This window comes from Lethenteron reissneri, chromosome 20, assembly GCF_015708825.2.
Source record: "Lethenteron reissneri isolate LAM-NWPU_2019-01 chromosome 20, ASM1570882v1, whole genome shotgun sequence".
NCBI classification, from domain to species: domain Eukaryota; kingdom Metazoa; phylum Chordata; class Hyperoartia; order Petromyzontiformes; family Petromyzontidae; genus Lethenteron; species Lethenteron reissneri.
Genome location: NC_083798.1, coordinates 18,619,556 through 18,635,777, shown reverse-complemented (window position 1 = coordinate 18,635,777; position 16,222 = coordinate 18,619,556). Strand labels below are relative to the sequence as shown.

The following is a 16,222-nucleotide window of genomic DNA, read 5'->3' as shown; positions in this document are numbered from 1 at the left end:
CTAGTTACGGTGTAATTAGTGTAGTTAGCCTGGTGGTCACCACCAGAGGTTGTTATCTGATTAAGGGGCAGTTACCCCTTTTTGTTAGTGTTAATAAATGTGTTGCCTCCAAAGAGTATGTCTGCGACTCAGTTGAACTCACTACAATATTACCAAAACTTTTAATTTCGATTTTTTTTTCATGACAGTAATTTTATTGTTTATTGAAGTATAACTCCAAAAAAATGTAATTGGCCAATGATCAGCCAAAGCGTATACAGATCATACTGCAAAGCTCAGAACCATAACAAAAGCTAAGAGTTCTGAGTTGTTTTGCTGTACTATTCCTGCCCTTGCTCAAGACCTTGTAGTAAGTAGATGAACTGGGTGCTTCTGTAGATTCCCACTGGTGCCTGCAATGAAGTCCCCCACCCCTTGCTGGAGGCTGCCATGCCCATACAGGGTGGCCTATCGTAAAGACAATTACACACACTTAGTCAAATTAAGGCGAGATCGTAAAGAGGTCAGTTAACAACAGAGCCGACAAAGGGGACGCAAGTGCTGGAGATTGCTTTCACTGTTTTAGTCAATGGCAACTACAGCAATAACCTGCCTTTAGAGCAGGACCACTGTTTCAGAATCGCGACCAGCTTGTTCGATTAAATATATCAGGGGTGAAAGAACGCAGACAATTGACATGAGTCAACCTTCCATGGCACAGCTTTTCAGTTTCAAATATGTCCAAATGCAAATGTCATCTACCCACAAATCAACATTCACACACCATGAGTCACGTGATTTTTCAGAAAACAGCAGAAGCACGTTTTTTTTATAGAACTATAAAATACAAAATAGTGCAGTATCTTCTCGTATTAATGTATTGCAATTTAGTCAGACATTCCAAGCACCAAGCTTTTGTTAGTTACACCTTAGAATTGTCTTTACACAATTGTTTTAAAATATTCACAAAAAAACCTTCAATTACTCATGATGTAATCTTCCTACACAGACTTGTAACAAAGATCATGTTCCTACATAAGAATTCCGTTGGAATCAGTGCAACCAGGCGATATTTTTTTTTTGCATCGACATGATTTAAATCCACTTGCATTTACATTTTTTATAGACAGGCACTACATTTTAAAAGGCTGTCTCCAAAATTAAGTCAACATATTCAGTCTACCCGTTTTTTTCTGTGCTCTAAAGTGTCCTTAGCCATCTCATTAGATGCCTTAAGAGCATTACACAGCACTTGCCTTGAAGAGCTGTGTGTAGCGCTGCCGTTGCTCTTGCAGCCGATGCTCGGCGGGCATGCTGCTGCCCACACTCTGCAGCGCCACGGCGTAGCTCTCACGCAGCTCGGGCCGGCTCTCGGGGTACGCCAGGTGGATCATGCCAAGGCATGCGTCGCGTAGGCATGCAGACATGGCCACCAGTTCGTCGAGCGAGAAGGGCATGCCCACACCAGACGCGCTTCCAGCACCATCGCTAACTCCATCAGCGCCACCGCCGCTTCTGTCGACCCCACCACCCGGGCCTCGAGACACAGCATCCACATGAAAACCTACGTTGCTACCCCAAATCAAACACACGGAGATGTTGATTCGTTCATATATTTGTAAATTCTGTCTCGTGCATGCATATGTGCCTTTTACAAAATCACTCTGAATGATTCCAAAGTCAGACCTTGTAAGCTAAGTTAGGCCTGGTTATTACCTGAACGAGAAATTGTCTGAAAATATTAAGTGTGGTAGGCTTGTTTTTCGAGGTGGCCAGGAGATGGCAATAAAGCAAATATTTTCTTTATCGATTTGTATACAGATTTCAGTGAGACCCCTCGAATGCTTTGGTTTTCTCTGGCGGATTCCAGTTTCCTCCAGAACTACAAAACTCTAATTTATTAAAGTGACCAAACATCCCAAAGTAATTGTCTCCAGAAAAGGTTTGACACTCAATGAGTTGGATAAGTGAATTCATATTTACATAAATCATGTATACAAACCAGAGCCAATCAAAAGTGAGTGATTATAAAGTATGGCTGTCCTGAAAGTCATCTTCATTAAGGGAGCCAAACAAACTTCCACACCACCTCTGATGACTTCCCTTTTTGTATAACCTTGGCTATACACTTTGCAGCTCTGTGCATCCCAGCTACGCAAGGGCATGGTTAAGGACCTTGCTCAGACTGACCTCCACTAGGCCAGTATCCGCAGAGCATCATCCTTCTTACCAGAATGCCAGATTGGAATAAAGGTTTAATGAGTCCAATTCAATGTACTGGCAATGTATTTCAATGGTGATACTGTCTGCCTAAAATCATCCTGATTTGCCATTGTGGCAAGCTGGTATCAGCAATGCTTAGCTAAGTATAAACAATGCTTTGCTAAGCCAGCTTTGCAATAGAAATCCATTCTATTGCACACACCTTCTGTAGCAGAAAATGTGTTAAAATCCTTTTCAAATAAATTGATAATTTAATACATGCATCACGGAAATGAACTATCACTAACCCTGCCCTATTCATCCAGGGTGGATTCGTGAGGAATCAAATATTGTGGGATTCGTGCAGGAATTTCTCCACTTCAGTGATGAATATTCGCTTTCCCACACTCGTGCTCCCCGGGCTCTCACTGGGCGGGCGGTCTCCGAAGAACTCGCTGTCATGCACAGAGACGAGGAAATGTCCGAAGAGGGAGCAAAAGAGGTAGCAGACAGGCACGATCCGAGCCGAGTCGAGTGGTTGCAGCGGCGAGCCCCGTGAGATCATCTGCAGCAGGCTCACCTGCGACCTGCAACAACAAGAACACCCCACGACCATCATGCACCTCACATATTGGGATCTGTTCCCTAGCTGTGATGGCGATAAAAGGTGATGACAGCCAATCGCACCGAGGCATCTGCATCATGAGACCTGATGCATTACGCCACAACATGTTGTATGGCATCTCCTAAGAGGCATGATGTCTAGTGACTTCCAAAAACCCCTGTGACAAAGATGCAGCAACATCACTAATCTTATGCAGTGACTTGAAATCCCTCGGAGTTTATCACATCAGTTGAGTCACAAATAATCTGTGGCATTTCTTGATTTTAACAAAGAGCCTGTGACATTAACAATTATCTATAACATCACACAGAACAATGCACAATTCTTTGAAGTAGGTTAAAGTTAAATATGCAAAACTAACCTTACGGATATGGGAACATGAATGCTCCGCACTTCAAATTTGCACGGTTGGCTACATAAGGTGTGAAAGAAGTTAAACATAAATACATACAATGCTACATGCTATAACCCTAAACTGTGCTATACCATATGCTTTGTCTCGTCAATGCTGAAGTTCAAGCACGACACCAGGTTTTAATCTACAGCCGAGCAGACTAACAACATGCCTGGGCCAGGTTCAGAAAACACTTCCCACCCGTGTCACTGGGATTTGGTAATTACGATTATTTAAGTAAAGTGTCATTTGAATGCAATTTGACCATCTCTGCCTGACACAGCATTGCTCACCCTGTGATCATAGTGGTTGACATGGTTGTGATGAGGCTCCAGAGGTGGCGCAGGAACCTAGCGTTGAAGGCCAGGCTGTAGAGAAGTCTGCAAGCGACAGCACCAGTATATTTTTATAATGAGCAAAAGATGCTTGTTCCAGGATAAAAAAAAAAAATTACTTACAAATGAATGGTCCAATTTAAAATCCAGGCTAATGGTCAATTCAGCCTTGTCTGCCTTTAGGGTGGATAAAAATCTGTATTATTACATGAGAAATCAACAGAATTCGTCTTATGAAGAGACTGGCTATCACCATGAAAAAATGGAATTTCACCCCGTGACTCAATGTCACCAATGGAGGTGAGTGCTATCCCAATGACCATTACAGCAGCCAGACAACTTGACTTTAACACTACTTTGCATGAACCAGACACATACTGTGTATTATCCAATGCTCAAGCATGGTGTGTATGTGTGGATGCTATTGTACAAGTGAACACAGTAAGTGCATAGACCAAAAAGTGTGTATCATGTGTCGAACAGTGTGCTTATATTATCCATGAATCGTACAATGTGTGCATATTTGTGCTAGTGTAGGATAAGACACAGTATGTGTATTATGCTAAGATTAGTACACGTTTTCCACATGGATCAGGGTGCATGTGGATATATTACCTATGCTTAGAGTGTGTGTATAATCACACATAGATCGGTGTGTGTGTATTATGCATGAATCGCAGTGTCTACGAGTATTTTCGCATGGAAAAGCCAGCGCCACACCTTGTCTTGGGCACGACGACGCGCTGCTGCACCATGAGGGCATGGCACAGCGAGGCCATGATGGTGAGCACCTCCTCGCTGGCCGAGTCACGCCACACGGCACCCAGCAGAGCGGTCGTCTGTGGCCTCCCGTCCAGCATTCGTAGGCACTCCTCCCGTACCATGTACAGCGACACCTGCCCCTCACCCTGGCAGCACGGAGACAGACATCTGTGAAAAAGAACTTCATAGCGGATAGAATTTTTAAAGCTTAAATAAAGATTCTGATTCTGAGACGCTGCATTTACACCACCGCTTAACATTTGAGCCCAGCCCTTCTTAGGCGAGCGTTGAAACAACCAGGCACAGTAAGCGGAGCCGCCTGTCCCAATGGTCAGTTGCCCATGATCTCAGCTCCTCGCTCCTCATTCTCCCTATACTCCCTCTCCCTTCTCCACATGCCTGTCCCTTTCCGCCACCTTCGTACAATAAAGCAACAAAGTTGAAGGTTTATTTCCAGGCCAATATTCTCCTGTTGCGATATATCAACTAAGTCAAACTCTGGATTGGTTTTGACTCCTTTGGATCTCATTTGCAGCTTGTCAGCTTTAAATGTTGGTTTATTTCAGTTATGAAACAGATGCCTTGTGCTTTATTCATTATCTGCAAAGACAGTGGAGAATTATATTCGTACAATTTTTATGCACTCCGTAGAATGTGATTTACCAGACAAATGAGTGTGGTGTAGTGTATAAACATCGGCATTGGAGAAAGCCAGCTGGGTGTGGTACTCGCCACACTACCTTGCGAGGAGTTGGTGTTAAGAGCTGCTCGCAAACAACACTCGCTGTATACAGCTTCTTACCTGCGTGACAGCCATGCCATCTCTGTTATCATCTTGCTCCTCCTCCGAGTCACTCCCCTCGGCCGGGCTGCGACCGATTGATACAGACGCTGGTAAACAGGGCAGTAATCCCTGCAGCACGCGCAGGTAGAGCAGCATTCCAACCTCCGAGAGGCCCCCTGCATCCCATCAAGAGCAAGCACGCATGTAGAGACAAACATCTATATCTTCTTCTTACCTATAAACGTAAAAAATTGTCTGTTTGTGGCTTTGAGTGTGTATTCGCGCACTTGCGAAGGATTTGGCTATCCAATAGTGGAGTTTACGTTAAATAAAAATATCCAGGTACCACGCCGTAAGCCCCGCCGTGAGCAAGCGCTATTCCTTTTTCACATCCATCAACTTTTAATAAATTTAATTAGCGATTTAGTGCGATTTTTTTGCGCTAGCTCTTTATTTATTTATGACTCGTACCAACTCACGCGCCTTTGGTGGCGGGGGACGGCCCATGCCAAGTCGCACGCCTTCGGTGGGAGTGAGGGGGACATTTTCTTTCAAGTTCAAAATGCTTTAAAAATACACTAAACGCTGAGCTTAAATCTTCACTGTGTGATGTCCCCCCCACCCCGATGCGTGCAGTTACTAATATATACAGTCGCTAGATGCTACCACTATAGGCCGTAGATATTACTGCAGAGTGGCCGGGGAGATCGTGGCCGGGGGGGGGTCACGGGTAATCTAGGAGAGGCCGGAGGCTCTGCACGGGACTAGGCCTCACCACGCCACTCTGTCAGGCGAGTACTTTGTGCTATAGAGTTGATAAATACTGCTATAAAGTCAGCATGTACTACTGTAGTGATATCAGGTGCCACCAGTCGGTATGCACTGCTGTAATCATAGCAGGTACCACCACAGTCAGTACGCACTGCTGTTAGATTTTTAAGAGTAGTTTTGAAATATGTTTTGGCCCGGGCAACGCCGGGTATGTAAGCTAGTATATACATATAACACATGCAGAGGTAAAGGGACGTAAATGTATGTGCACACAAGATGTTGGGAAAGACCTCACTCAAATGGATGCTATGTGTTGTTGCCAATGCCATGGGAGATAGGTGGAGGTTTAAAGCAAAGATACCCATTTGATCAAATCTCCATACTACCAAGTGTGTGCGTATGTATTGGCCAAACTCACTGATGTTTGTTGAGTAATGGACAACCCTGTATAACACGTGCATCTATCCTACTTTTTTTTGCATTAAATCACTCCTACAGAATACAATACATTACATATTGCATCGACACTTCAGGTGACATTCCGAGCGAATCACCTGTTAATTTGCCCCTTATCACCCACTAATCATCACCCCATGCGGCCGGAGCTCAACGCTCACCCAAGTGCCTCTGCCCCAAGGTCAGCACAGCATGCAGCAGCCAAGGGGAGCCTGCCACAGACAACACTGTCTCCTCTGACGAGGGCTCCGTGGCACAGCCCCGCCTGCAAGGCCTCTCCATCTGTGTAGCATTGGTGGCTTGGGGTCCATCCGCCGAAGGATGAACTCCACTGAAAGCGGGAAGGCCTGGCTCAGCCTGCAGGGACTCCAGCAGCGGCATGAAGGGGAACTTGGAGCGAGCGTCGGCGAGCGCCGGAAGTAGGAAACCGTACACCTGCTCGGCGTACGGTAGAGACAATACGTCTCGTACAAACAGCCGTAGCACATGGCGCCTGTGTGGGGGCAAGGAGGCGTGAATCAGAGTGCGGTGTGTGCATGTGTATCCATGTTTGTGTACAGCACAAATTTGCAAGCATAAAACATGAGCATTAGAAAATTTAAACATGGCCGGAAACTCATGATTACCACTTTACGAGAATTAGCACGGTTTAAAATGGCTATGGGTGTTTGCTGAACTTAGAAGAAAAAACATCACTGGTGTTAAATGGTGCACCGATATATTTTTGACTTGACTTTGAAAATTTAGTCGTGGGGCTGGGCATTCAGCAGGGATGGTTCAGCCCTCTTCAAACCATCCAGCTATACAGGTCTGCAAACATCCAAATGACTCAAATAAGAACACATGCACACACCGACACACTCACACATACTCATCTATAAGCAAGCATCTTAATTGCAGCACGACCACGAAGGAAGCAGGGAGGGGGGTGGGAGAGGTCTCTCACCGAGCCAAGAGGCCTTGAGACATGTACGGCAGGGAGAGGGGAGTGACAAGGTTGTGCAGGAGGGTGGTGGCCAGCGGCAGGGTTGGGGGTGCTGGGTGTTCCACACTAGGTGGTAGACGCCGCGTCAGCAGGTGGTGCTGTGACTTGAAGTAGCCTTCACAAGACAAACAAATAAACTTTCCTTCCTTAGCTTTACACACCGTAGGGTGCAAACAGTACCCTGTATCCTTCGTGAGAATATACTAAAACCAAGATTGGACACATATCCAGCAACTTCTGTCACCCAAGCATTGGTGTGTAGACTTTACCAGATGCTATTTTAATGCACAGTTGATCTGGACATGTGCAGGTACAATTTGTAATTAAATCGTATCCATGGCCAGGACTTCAACCAAGGTTGCTGGGTCACCCATGGCAAGTACAAAGCAGTGCTCAACTCCATTAGCAGCCTTGACCCAATTATTGAAAATCCACATTCCTATGAGGAGGACCATTTTCTCCATAGGACGAGTATTGTTTACTCCCACAGGGTGGTAGTCACATTTAACGTGCGGTGAAAACAAGGTATAATGGGATCATTAGTTGAGATGATAACGTACCCTTCTGGATGAGGTAAAACATAATATGCTCCACCACGAGGTCTGGGCCGTCTGTCATTGGGCCAGAGAACACAGAGGTTGGCAGGATCTTGTGGAGGGCTACGTAGGTGTTGGGAGATGTGAACACCTCCAGCATGCGCAGAGGTACTGAGAGACCTAGACTCTCATCTGGGCTGTGCATGAGCAGGCTGTAAAAATAGGGGACAGCAAACACTTCAACAACAGCAAGACATTGCCGGAAACAACTCATTTGATTTGACAATAGCAAAACTTTGTCAATGAGGTAAAAATTTACGAATTGGAGTGAAAAATATACAATATTCCCTCGTTTTTCACGAACGTGCTGTCTGCGATGTTGGCTATCTACGTGACTTTACCGAATTACCAAAGAGTATAACTTCTCGAAGCTGTAGAAGTCTCTGCAGATGTTGCGTGTATGATATTCGTAGACCAATATCAATAACTGTGGAATATGCTATTCACGAACATCTCTGGAACGTATCCCTCACGAATAACGAGGGAATGCTGTTATTCAAAAATGTATTTTATTGTGCCGTTGTTGGTGAATGGAATGAGACCATCAACTCAATACATTAAAAACTTGATTTAATCATATTTTCACCCTTTTGTCAATTAATCTCTAGCTGAAGGCCTTGCCACACAATGTGGGTCATGGGAATCATTTGACTTAAGCTTCAACTTGATAGCCCACCTGGGTTGGCAAAGGTGGGACCCAGAAGCAGGTCTGATTTCACTTACCACTGATATTATCAATGGCTTGAAATCAAGGTCAGAATGCTGCAGTCATAACACAGATTGATTACCACTCTACCATCGCTCCACTGAAATCTAATTAGACATTAAATCTCAGCGGTGCTGGTTTCAGTATTTCACACAGTCATTATTACGCCGTTGCCTCTAATGCATCAGTATTATGTTCAAGTGAATCTCCCCATGCAATTAAACAAGCATGATGACCCCTATGTGCATACTTACTTGCAACAGAGCCTCAGCAGTCGCTGTAGTTGGAAGAGGCACTGCTGCCCCCGTCCCTCAGCAAGAGGCTGCAGGTAGAGCACCTGTTGTCTCAAAAGGGTCTGGCAGAGCCACACCTGTGAGAAAAGTCAGCCCCACACATACACAGACAATTAAATTTGGATTACACACCACAGAAGCAAGTGTCGTCTGCTAACACATTTTAGGACCAGGTGAAGATAAGGTTCTGTATAAAAGCTTACACTGACAAATATAGAATTATATTGTTTACAATTAGAAGTTGAATTCTCAGTTGGGGATACACGCAGCCCATCAACCCTATGGTGTTAATAAAACGAGTACCATTTTGTGGGAAGTCAATAGTGCTAATCCAATGGAGAGATGGTCCAACGATAAAAATGTGGAATTTTCACCACTGGCTCATGATTGAATTGGAAACGAGTATCATCCCATTCATCATTAATCAGACAAAAAAATCCATATATTAATCAACATCTGATACATTATTGTAAAAAGTAGGATTCAGGTCCGCACTAGTCTGGTGGTGTCGCAGCGGTGGTCGTAGAAGAAGAGAAGCCTCTGTGTGAGAGCCACCAGCTTGGCTGCATCGCCCAACACGGTCTCATCGCCTCCCCTCTGGGCGTGCGACACCAACGTGTCGAACTCCAGCCTTTGCTTTTCATGCTACAAGGGCACATTTGAGGAAGGCGCACAGACGCATGACAACGCTCGTGAAAATTATCCCTGTTTAAAGGCGAATATTAAAGTGTATAAAGCTGCTGCAGTTTCTTTATTGTGCAAATTCCAAATTTATCTAGGGGCAATTCCTAATCAGAGGTAGCTACAGTAATTGGTTAACCCCACAATGGAATACTGTTCACGCAACTGGGGTGGTATGGCAAAGTCAACACCAGAACTTCTTGACAATGGAATACAATAAAAAATGTATCCACATTTGCCTCTACATCACATTGATGTTATCTTTCCACTCTTTGTCCATCCTGCAAGTACTCACATGAAGTCTCACACCTGATTATATTAGATTATATTAGTCTAAAAGCCACTCGTGTTACTAACCTAACTTCATCTCAATATGCAAACTGACTTAAATAATGCTTCTAAACAAAGAGCTTTGTCGTCTCCTTCATAGAACGATATTGCAAAACTCTTTAACTCGTAACCCTTCTCTGTCATCCCAAAAAGCAATTTCACGCATATAAGAGAATTGGGGAATGAGCAGCCTACCTGCTTGCCACGTTCCAAGCATCCACGCACAAAGGACTGTATGACAACAGCGTTCTTCTGTCGCCTGCGTTCCTCCTGTAATGCAAAGTCATGTTCAGCCCAACGTAAACAAGACAGTTAGAAACCACTCATTTATATGTACCGGATTATATTAGTCTAAAAAAAATATTATCTCCTTACACATGCATCCAGAACTCAATTTAAGCTATACAATATGTATCATATGGTTCTTTCAGTAAAGTCACATAGATATAAAAAATTATAATAAAATAATAAAAATGAAAATAAAGTGAATAAAAAATAATCTTATTTTTTTATTCACTTAATTTTTCTAAGTGAATATGAATTACTGCAGTCACGAAAGTTTTAAGTCAAAATCTATACAATATGGTAATGTATTTTATTGGTCATTGGGTTATATTTACAATATTCTAATAATATAAACTAGTTCATGGTTGGTGTATGTGCAGTTCAAAAAATATATTTATTTGCATTATCCAACAAGGTGGCATTTTGGTAACGTGTCAGACGCACAATCAAAATACTGAGATTTTTTTTTACTTAAAACCTTAGTTGGGGTAAACTTGGAAAATCATCGCTTTGGGATGAATAATATTTGTACCACTTTGCAGGAAATCCACTGTCTTTGTCATAGACTTGTACCCGTCATAAGATGGATTTTCCTCCACTGTTTCAGGACAATTAAGTGTTATTCGCATGACCCCATACTTATTTTAGCAGCAAGATACTGACTTTAATTTATGCATAAAGCTGGGTATCTGAGGCTGCATCATTTCTGAAACATTCCATAAATGTAATATTGAATGTCAATGAACTTAAGCACGATTTAGTTGTTGAATGACAAATACTCAGTATTGGCAAAAGGTCGCAAATTATTTCAATAAACATTTAGACACTTTATACATCACTAGGCTAGCATCTTTAAAAAGACAAATGAAACACATTCTTCTGAAGGTGGGCTCGTTTTGTAATATTTCAATCTTTTTTCCATAAAATGCCCCCAGATCACCTCATTCATTCACCGTGTTCCTACCCCAACTTAGGATGAAGCAAATAAGTAACATAATTAATATAATATATTTATGATAAACATGGTCTGAATACATACATTTGTTTCAGCTGATGTGGATAAAGTCTCATCAGCTGTAGGTTGTGCTTGTGTGAGACATTTGTGCACGATGACAACCGAAAAAAAAGCCTCAAACCTCTCTCTTCCGCCGCTCCTCCAGTGTTCGATTCAGCAACGATGATTTCTCCTCCTGCCAGCACAACCATAAGACTTAATTATCGCTTAAGCTTATCTTAATCTTATCACTAATACCATTCCATCTGTGAAAATTAAAATTAAATTAAAGGATAATTAAGTTATAAGGCGAAGGAATATTAATGTTATGTTTTATCCAGGTAAGCCTCAGTCAGTCTCAAGACTTTCAGAAGATCCTGCAATGGGACGTTTGGACACATTCTTTATGGAGTTATTTCGCATAAAAGTAAACCGAAATAACCAGAGAAAATCCAAGAATATGAAGGGATAACACGCAAAAGATATACAGACTGGTTCACAATACATTAACTGTGCCTGCTATTATTTACTGGCCACCTCGCAGTCCAGCCAGTATCACATCTGCATGATCCATCAACCCTTGCCCCCGAAGCAATCGATCAGTTAGCACAGCATCACATCAAGTTATAAACGATCCTTACAAGGAGACACCAGAAACCAAATCTCAAGTCACTTTATCAGGCATTGTGATGGAAAATAATTACAGATTTGTGTTTTGTCCAAAGGGTTTTTTCCGCATGTGATTAGAAATATTTGTATATTACCCCCTAGTGCAACTTTATGTACAATTAGGTATAAAAAACATTTTCTGATGGATTTTTAATGTCATCAATGATTGAACTGATACCTTCAATTCATGATTCATTACAATCTAGTTTAATGAAAGGTAGTCCTATAATAGGGCCCAAGCTCTAAGTCGTGCCAGTTCATTGCTCCGAAACAGCCATTATATGCTAGAAACAAGGAACTCAGCAGTACCAACTCATTGTTTCTGTCACCGAGGTGTGAAAAGCACCTAACCTCAGCAGTGACACGATCAAATAACTATGCAGATTTTCAGCAGTGACATGACCAAATTTGGCACCGTGAGACGTAACCCAGCCATCAGAAGTGCTGGTCTATTGGTCAAACACAATTATGATCAGCAATCTGTAAAACATCCAGCCCCCAGTTTAGAAAACAGCATCTCAGCAGTAGAATCTCATTGCATTGACAGGAAAATTAGCACCATGATAGCCATCAAGGAATCTTTTAGATATGCCTCTGCTTATCGCTGCAAGGTAACAACACAGTGTGGTATTGAATTCTAAAAGTTTTTGATACCGATTCATTTATGCAACTCGGAAAGTCTCATCATGTGCCAAGGCTCATTTTCAGGATCCTCCCTGGTATGTTTTGCCAAAGCTTATTTTATAGTTTTTTTGGAGAAGAAAACTCACAAACCCACTGGTGTTCGACCACCCACACAGACAAATAAGACGTGTTCTCAACATAATCCACCAACCCTCCAAATAATGATCTTCATTCCCAGTGTGTGCGACTGCATTCCACTTGTAAAATGAGACTTGTGTACTGTTCTTAATTTCTGTCTCTGACCACAAGGCACACAAAACATTTTCCTGCACAGGTGCCACACGTACCCGCCGGCTTGCCCCACCAAGGGACACCGTGGGCTTGGTGCGGAAGTCTCCCTCAAAGCTGAACATTGCGCTTGTCTTCTGGGTCCCTCTGTGCTGCAAGAGCAAAGCAATTCAAATGCATTAAAACTAATCCACGACTTCACTTCATACACGCAGATATATTTATGAACAGGCATGTACCGATTCACAACCATCGCACTCTGATTCGATAGATGTAAAAATTAGTGTAATTTTTTTCAGTACAAGAATAATCCTTTATCTCATTTGTAGCATGTCTCTCACTTTTTGTTTTACCTGTAACAATATTTTGTTCCATTAATGTAAAGGCAACATTTGTACATACTGTATACGAATTGTAAATACCCAATTCTTACAGTGTAATCCGATGCATGTATCATGAGCAGGGGTCGGCAACCTTTCAAAGAGCCATTTTCTTGTTTTTGCCTTTGACCAAAATAGTTTTAGAGCCGCATCACACACAGAGCAACTTGTACACAAACACAGCAGGTATACAGCAGATTAAAAACACATTCTGACTTAAATAAAGAAAATAAGTGATTAAATAAGGTCTATTTAGTTCCCCCCCCCCCCCCGCCCCACTTAGTTATTCTTTAACAATACAATTTAACCATACATTTTGTTGTCACCAAGACATTCCATCATGACCCATTCCCTGTAATATTTTATAAATTGCTTATTAAATTAGGTTTCAGAGAATTGAAAAAACAGGTGCTCGCAAGGGGGAAACCAAAGAGCCGCAAGGGGAAAGCAGCCACATGCGGCTCCGGACCTGTGGGTTGCCGACCCCTGATCATGAGCAGACACAAATTATTTTAATCAATACATCATTACATTCTTAGTTATTGTCACACAAATAAATGTATTAAAATATGCAAGATATGTAACTGTCATGTGTAAGATGTCACACAATCGTCTAGGAAGATGTGTATGTGTAAGGTGTCATGTACAAAATATTATGTAATTCACCATTATGCATAATGGACAAGGTATCAATTATCTGACAAAGTGGTACTGTAGTTAAAAACTCGAATCAACAGTTAAACTTAAGACAAAAGGAACATTTTGAGCTTCAGCACTAATTAAATACCACTTTTGGAAGTCAACAGCATGTTGTATGAGACAGGTTTCGAGAAGTGCTGAAGCTCTAAATGGTCCTTTTGTCTTGAGTTAAACTTGTCACTTCATAATAGATTCTTCATGAAAGCGTGTTATTATAAATCGTAATGTTGATGACAAATGATTTACGTTTCATGTTCAGACATTAACATTTTATTTAATTCACCTACATGTTAAATACAATGTAAAAAAATATATTTTGGTCATCAATTAGCAATACAATAAAATTGTGAATAAGTGTAAATTGCTGGAAAATTATACACGAAAACAAAAGTTATTTTCAGTTACGATCTATAATATATTACCAACATTAATAAAGCAAGATGGATAAAGTGGACAATAAATGAGAAAAGCAAGCCATGTATAACTGAACAAGTTCATTAACGGACCAAATACAAACTAAAATATCACTCAAGAATACTCTAAATCTTTCAATACGTGCATATTCCCTGATATTGACATTAAGATCGGAAACATTAACTAAAATATTTAAGTGTGGAGTGATGCAAGCTAGGAAATACACGGAGACAGTAACAAGGCTTACATGGATAAAATAAAAAATACGAGTGTTGCTTGTTAAGTTAAATGGGCTAGGGCGCGACATGTTGAACTTATTTCGCACCATACATCGTTAGGAGGCATGGCTGATGAACAGACAGGTGAGTTAATGGTGGCAAAGACGTCTGAAAGGAAGACCACCGTGGAGATGGAGCAATGATATCAGTTCATGCACAGGTGATGGAAGGAGGCATCGCATGACTGAGGATGGCGATGATGAGAAAAGGCCTTTCTTCCAGCAGTGAAAGAAACTAAACTTAAGATGATTGATTCATATTGAGAGACAAAGGCCCTGCATGGGAATGTGTAATTTTCACATGGGTCAGGACCGCCAATGGAAATAAGCACCCTCCCATGCTTTAGCAGAGTAACTCAATTTTATGTAATACCAAGCACAAAATGTGTTAATGCAAGGTATCAAAATAACAAGGTATACAGTGACATGGAACAAAATATGAAGCTCAAAGTGTCAGCCGCTTGTCTTTTACTCGGCATGATGTACAATGAGGTACTCTATGCGATTCTCTGATCAAAGACCATCCATTCGACATTGCAAATCTCAGATCTCAAAACCAAGATTCATGAATCCACGGCAGATTCTGGATTAACCCCAAAAACTATTCTGAGATATGTATTTGATCCATTTCCACTCTCATTCCAGACCATACCTCCTTATGCTAGACCCTTCTCCTTGATCCAAGTCTGATAGTGGAGTTGTTCACGCACTGGGCTATGAACCAGAGTTCAATTCCTGGACACTGCTGGTGGAGTGACATCTGAACCGAGGTCCACGTCCCCCCCCACCCCAGACCCCATCGTCAACTAGCAGTGACCATCGCGGTGGCGTTCGGCGGTCAAACGCAGAATGAACAAGGCCTGAAGAGGCCTTCATCCAGCAGTAATTCACAGCCTTCAGTGGATTTACTGAAGGCTATACTGTACCTTCTATTCTCATTTCATATATATGCAGTAGCATTCCCAATTCCATACACTGATCCCAAAGTCATGTAAATCATACATTTAAAATCCGCTCTCAATTTCCAAATCCTCATACACCCCTGAACCCAAATCCCAGATTCCCTAACACTGATCCCAACTGTACAACCACTAAACCCATAATATTCAACCCCTAAAGCAGGCCTCTAATCTCTCAAACTCAAGAGCCTCGTCCCAACGAAACAACCACCCAAAAAACCAGATGCTGGATCATCGCGCTCATCCATCAGAGCTCCCATTCCCTTGACCCCAAGTCCACTCATCCCGGGGATCGATCTGCGTCACGGCCACTCTCGCCACACCCCTCTTCCCCGAGGGCCCCCGTCAACAACACCTCCACCACCACCACCACCACAAACATCCCATGTGGCCCCATGTGGCCCCGTGGCCTCACCCGCCTATGGGGCCCCGAGGTCCCCGCCGCCACCACGGCGCGCGCCCAGAGCCTCCAAGCTCAGCAAGCCCGAGCACCGGAAGTGAATCCGACCTAACCGGAAGTGACCCCCCCCTCCTCCTCCAACCCCATCGACCACACGGGGAAGGGGGGAGGGTCGCAACATCCCGGATGTGCGCGTGACGTCTTGACCCCGCCCCCCCCCCTACACGACGCTCCGGAAGTAGAACCAAGCGTCGTTTCAGCTGCACTTCCCAACCGGAGCGTTGTTGCCCCGGAAGTTAAACTTTGCACACAATGGGCATGATACATTTTTTTT

General features: G+C 42.8%; 1 protein-coding gene across 1 annotated transcript in view; it reads right to left on the bottom strand.

Annotated features, from left to right (window-relative positions):
- The window catches only part of UBE3C (ubiquitin protein ligase E3C), a 37,121-nt gene extending 21,114 nt beyond the window's left edge, over positions 1-16,007 (bottom strand). The window contains exons 1-14 of the mRNA XM_061555247.1: positions 15,904-16,007; positions 12,819-12,911; positions 11,321-11,374; positions 10,095-10,169; positions 9,384-9,533; positions 8,850-8,965; positions 7,854-8,041; positions 7,255-7,408; positions 6,470-6,801; positions 5,100-5,257; positions 4,256-4,443; positions 3,494-3,580; positions 2,611-2,768; positions 1,236-1,516 (exon numbers count right to left, since the gene is read on the bottom strand). Coding sequence (XP_061411231.1) covers positions 1,236-1,516; positions 2,611-2,768; positions 3,494-3,580; positions 4,256-4,443; positions 5,100-5,257; positions 6,470-6,801; positions 7,255-7,408; positions 7,854-8,041; positions 8,850-8,965; positions 9,384-9,533; positions 10,095-10,169; positions 11,321-11,374; positions 12,819-12,884 — 2,007 coding nt within the window. The 5' untranslated portion in view covers positions 12,885-12,911; positions 15,904-16,007. The remainder of the gene's footprint in view (positions 1-1,235; positions 1,517-2,610; positions 2,769-3,493; positions 3,581-4,255; positions 4,444-5,099; positions 5,258-6,469; positions 6,802-7,254; positions 7,409-7,853; positions 8,042-8,849; positions 8,966-9,383; positions 9,534-10,094; positions 10,170-11,320; positions 11,375-12,818; positions 12,912-15,903) is intronic.
- Positions 16,008-16,222: the final 215 nt, after the last annotated feature.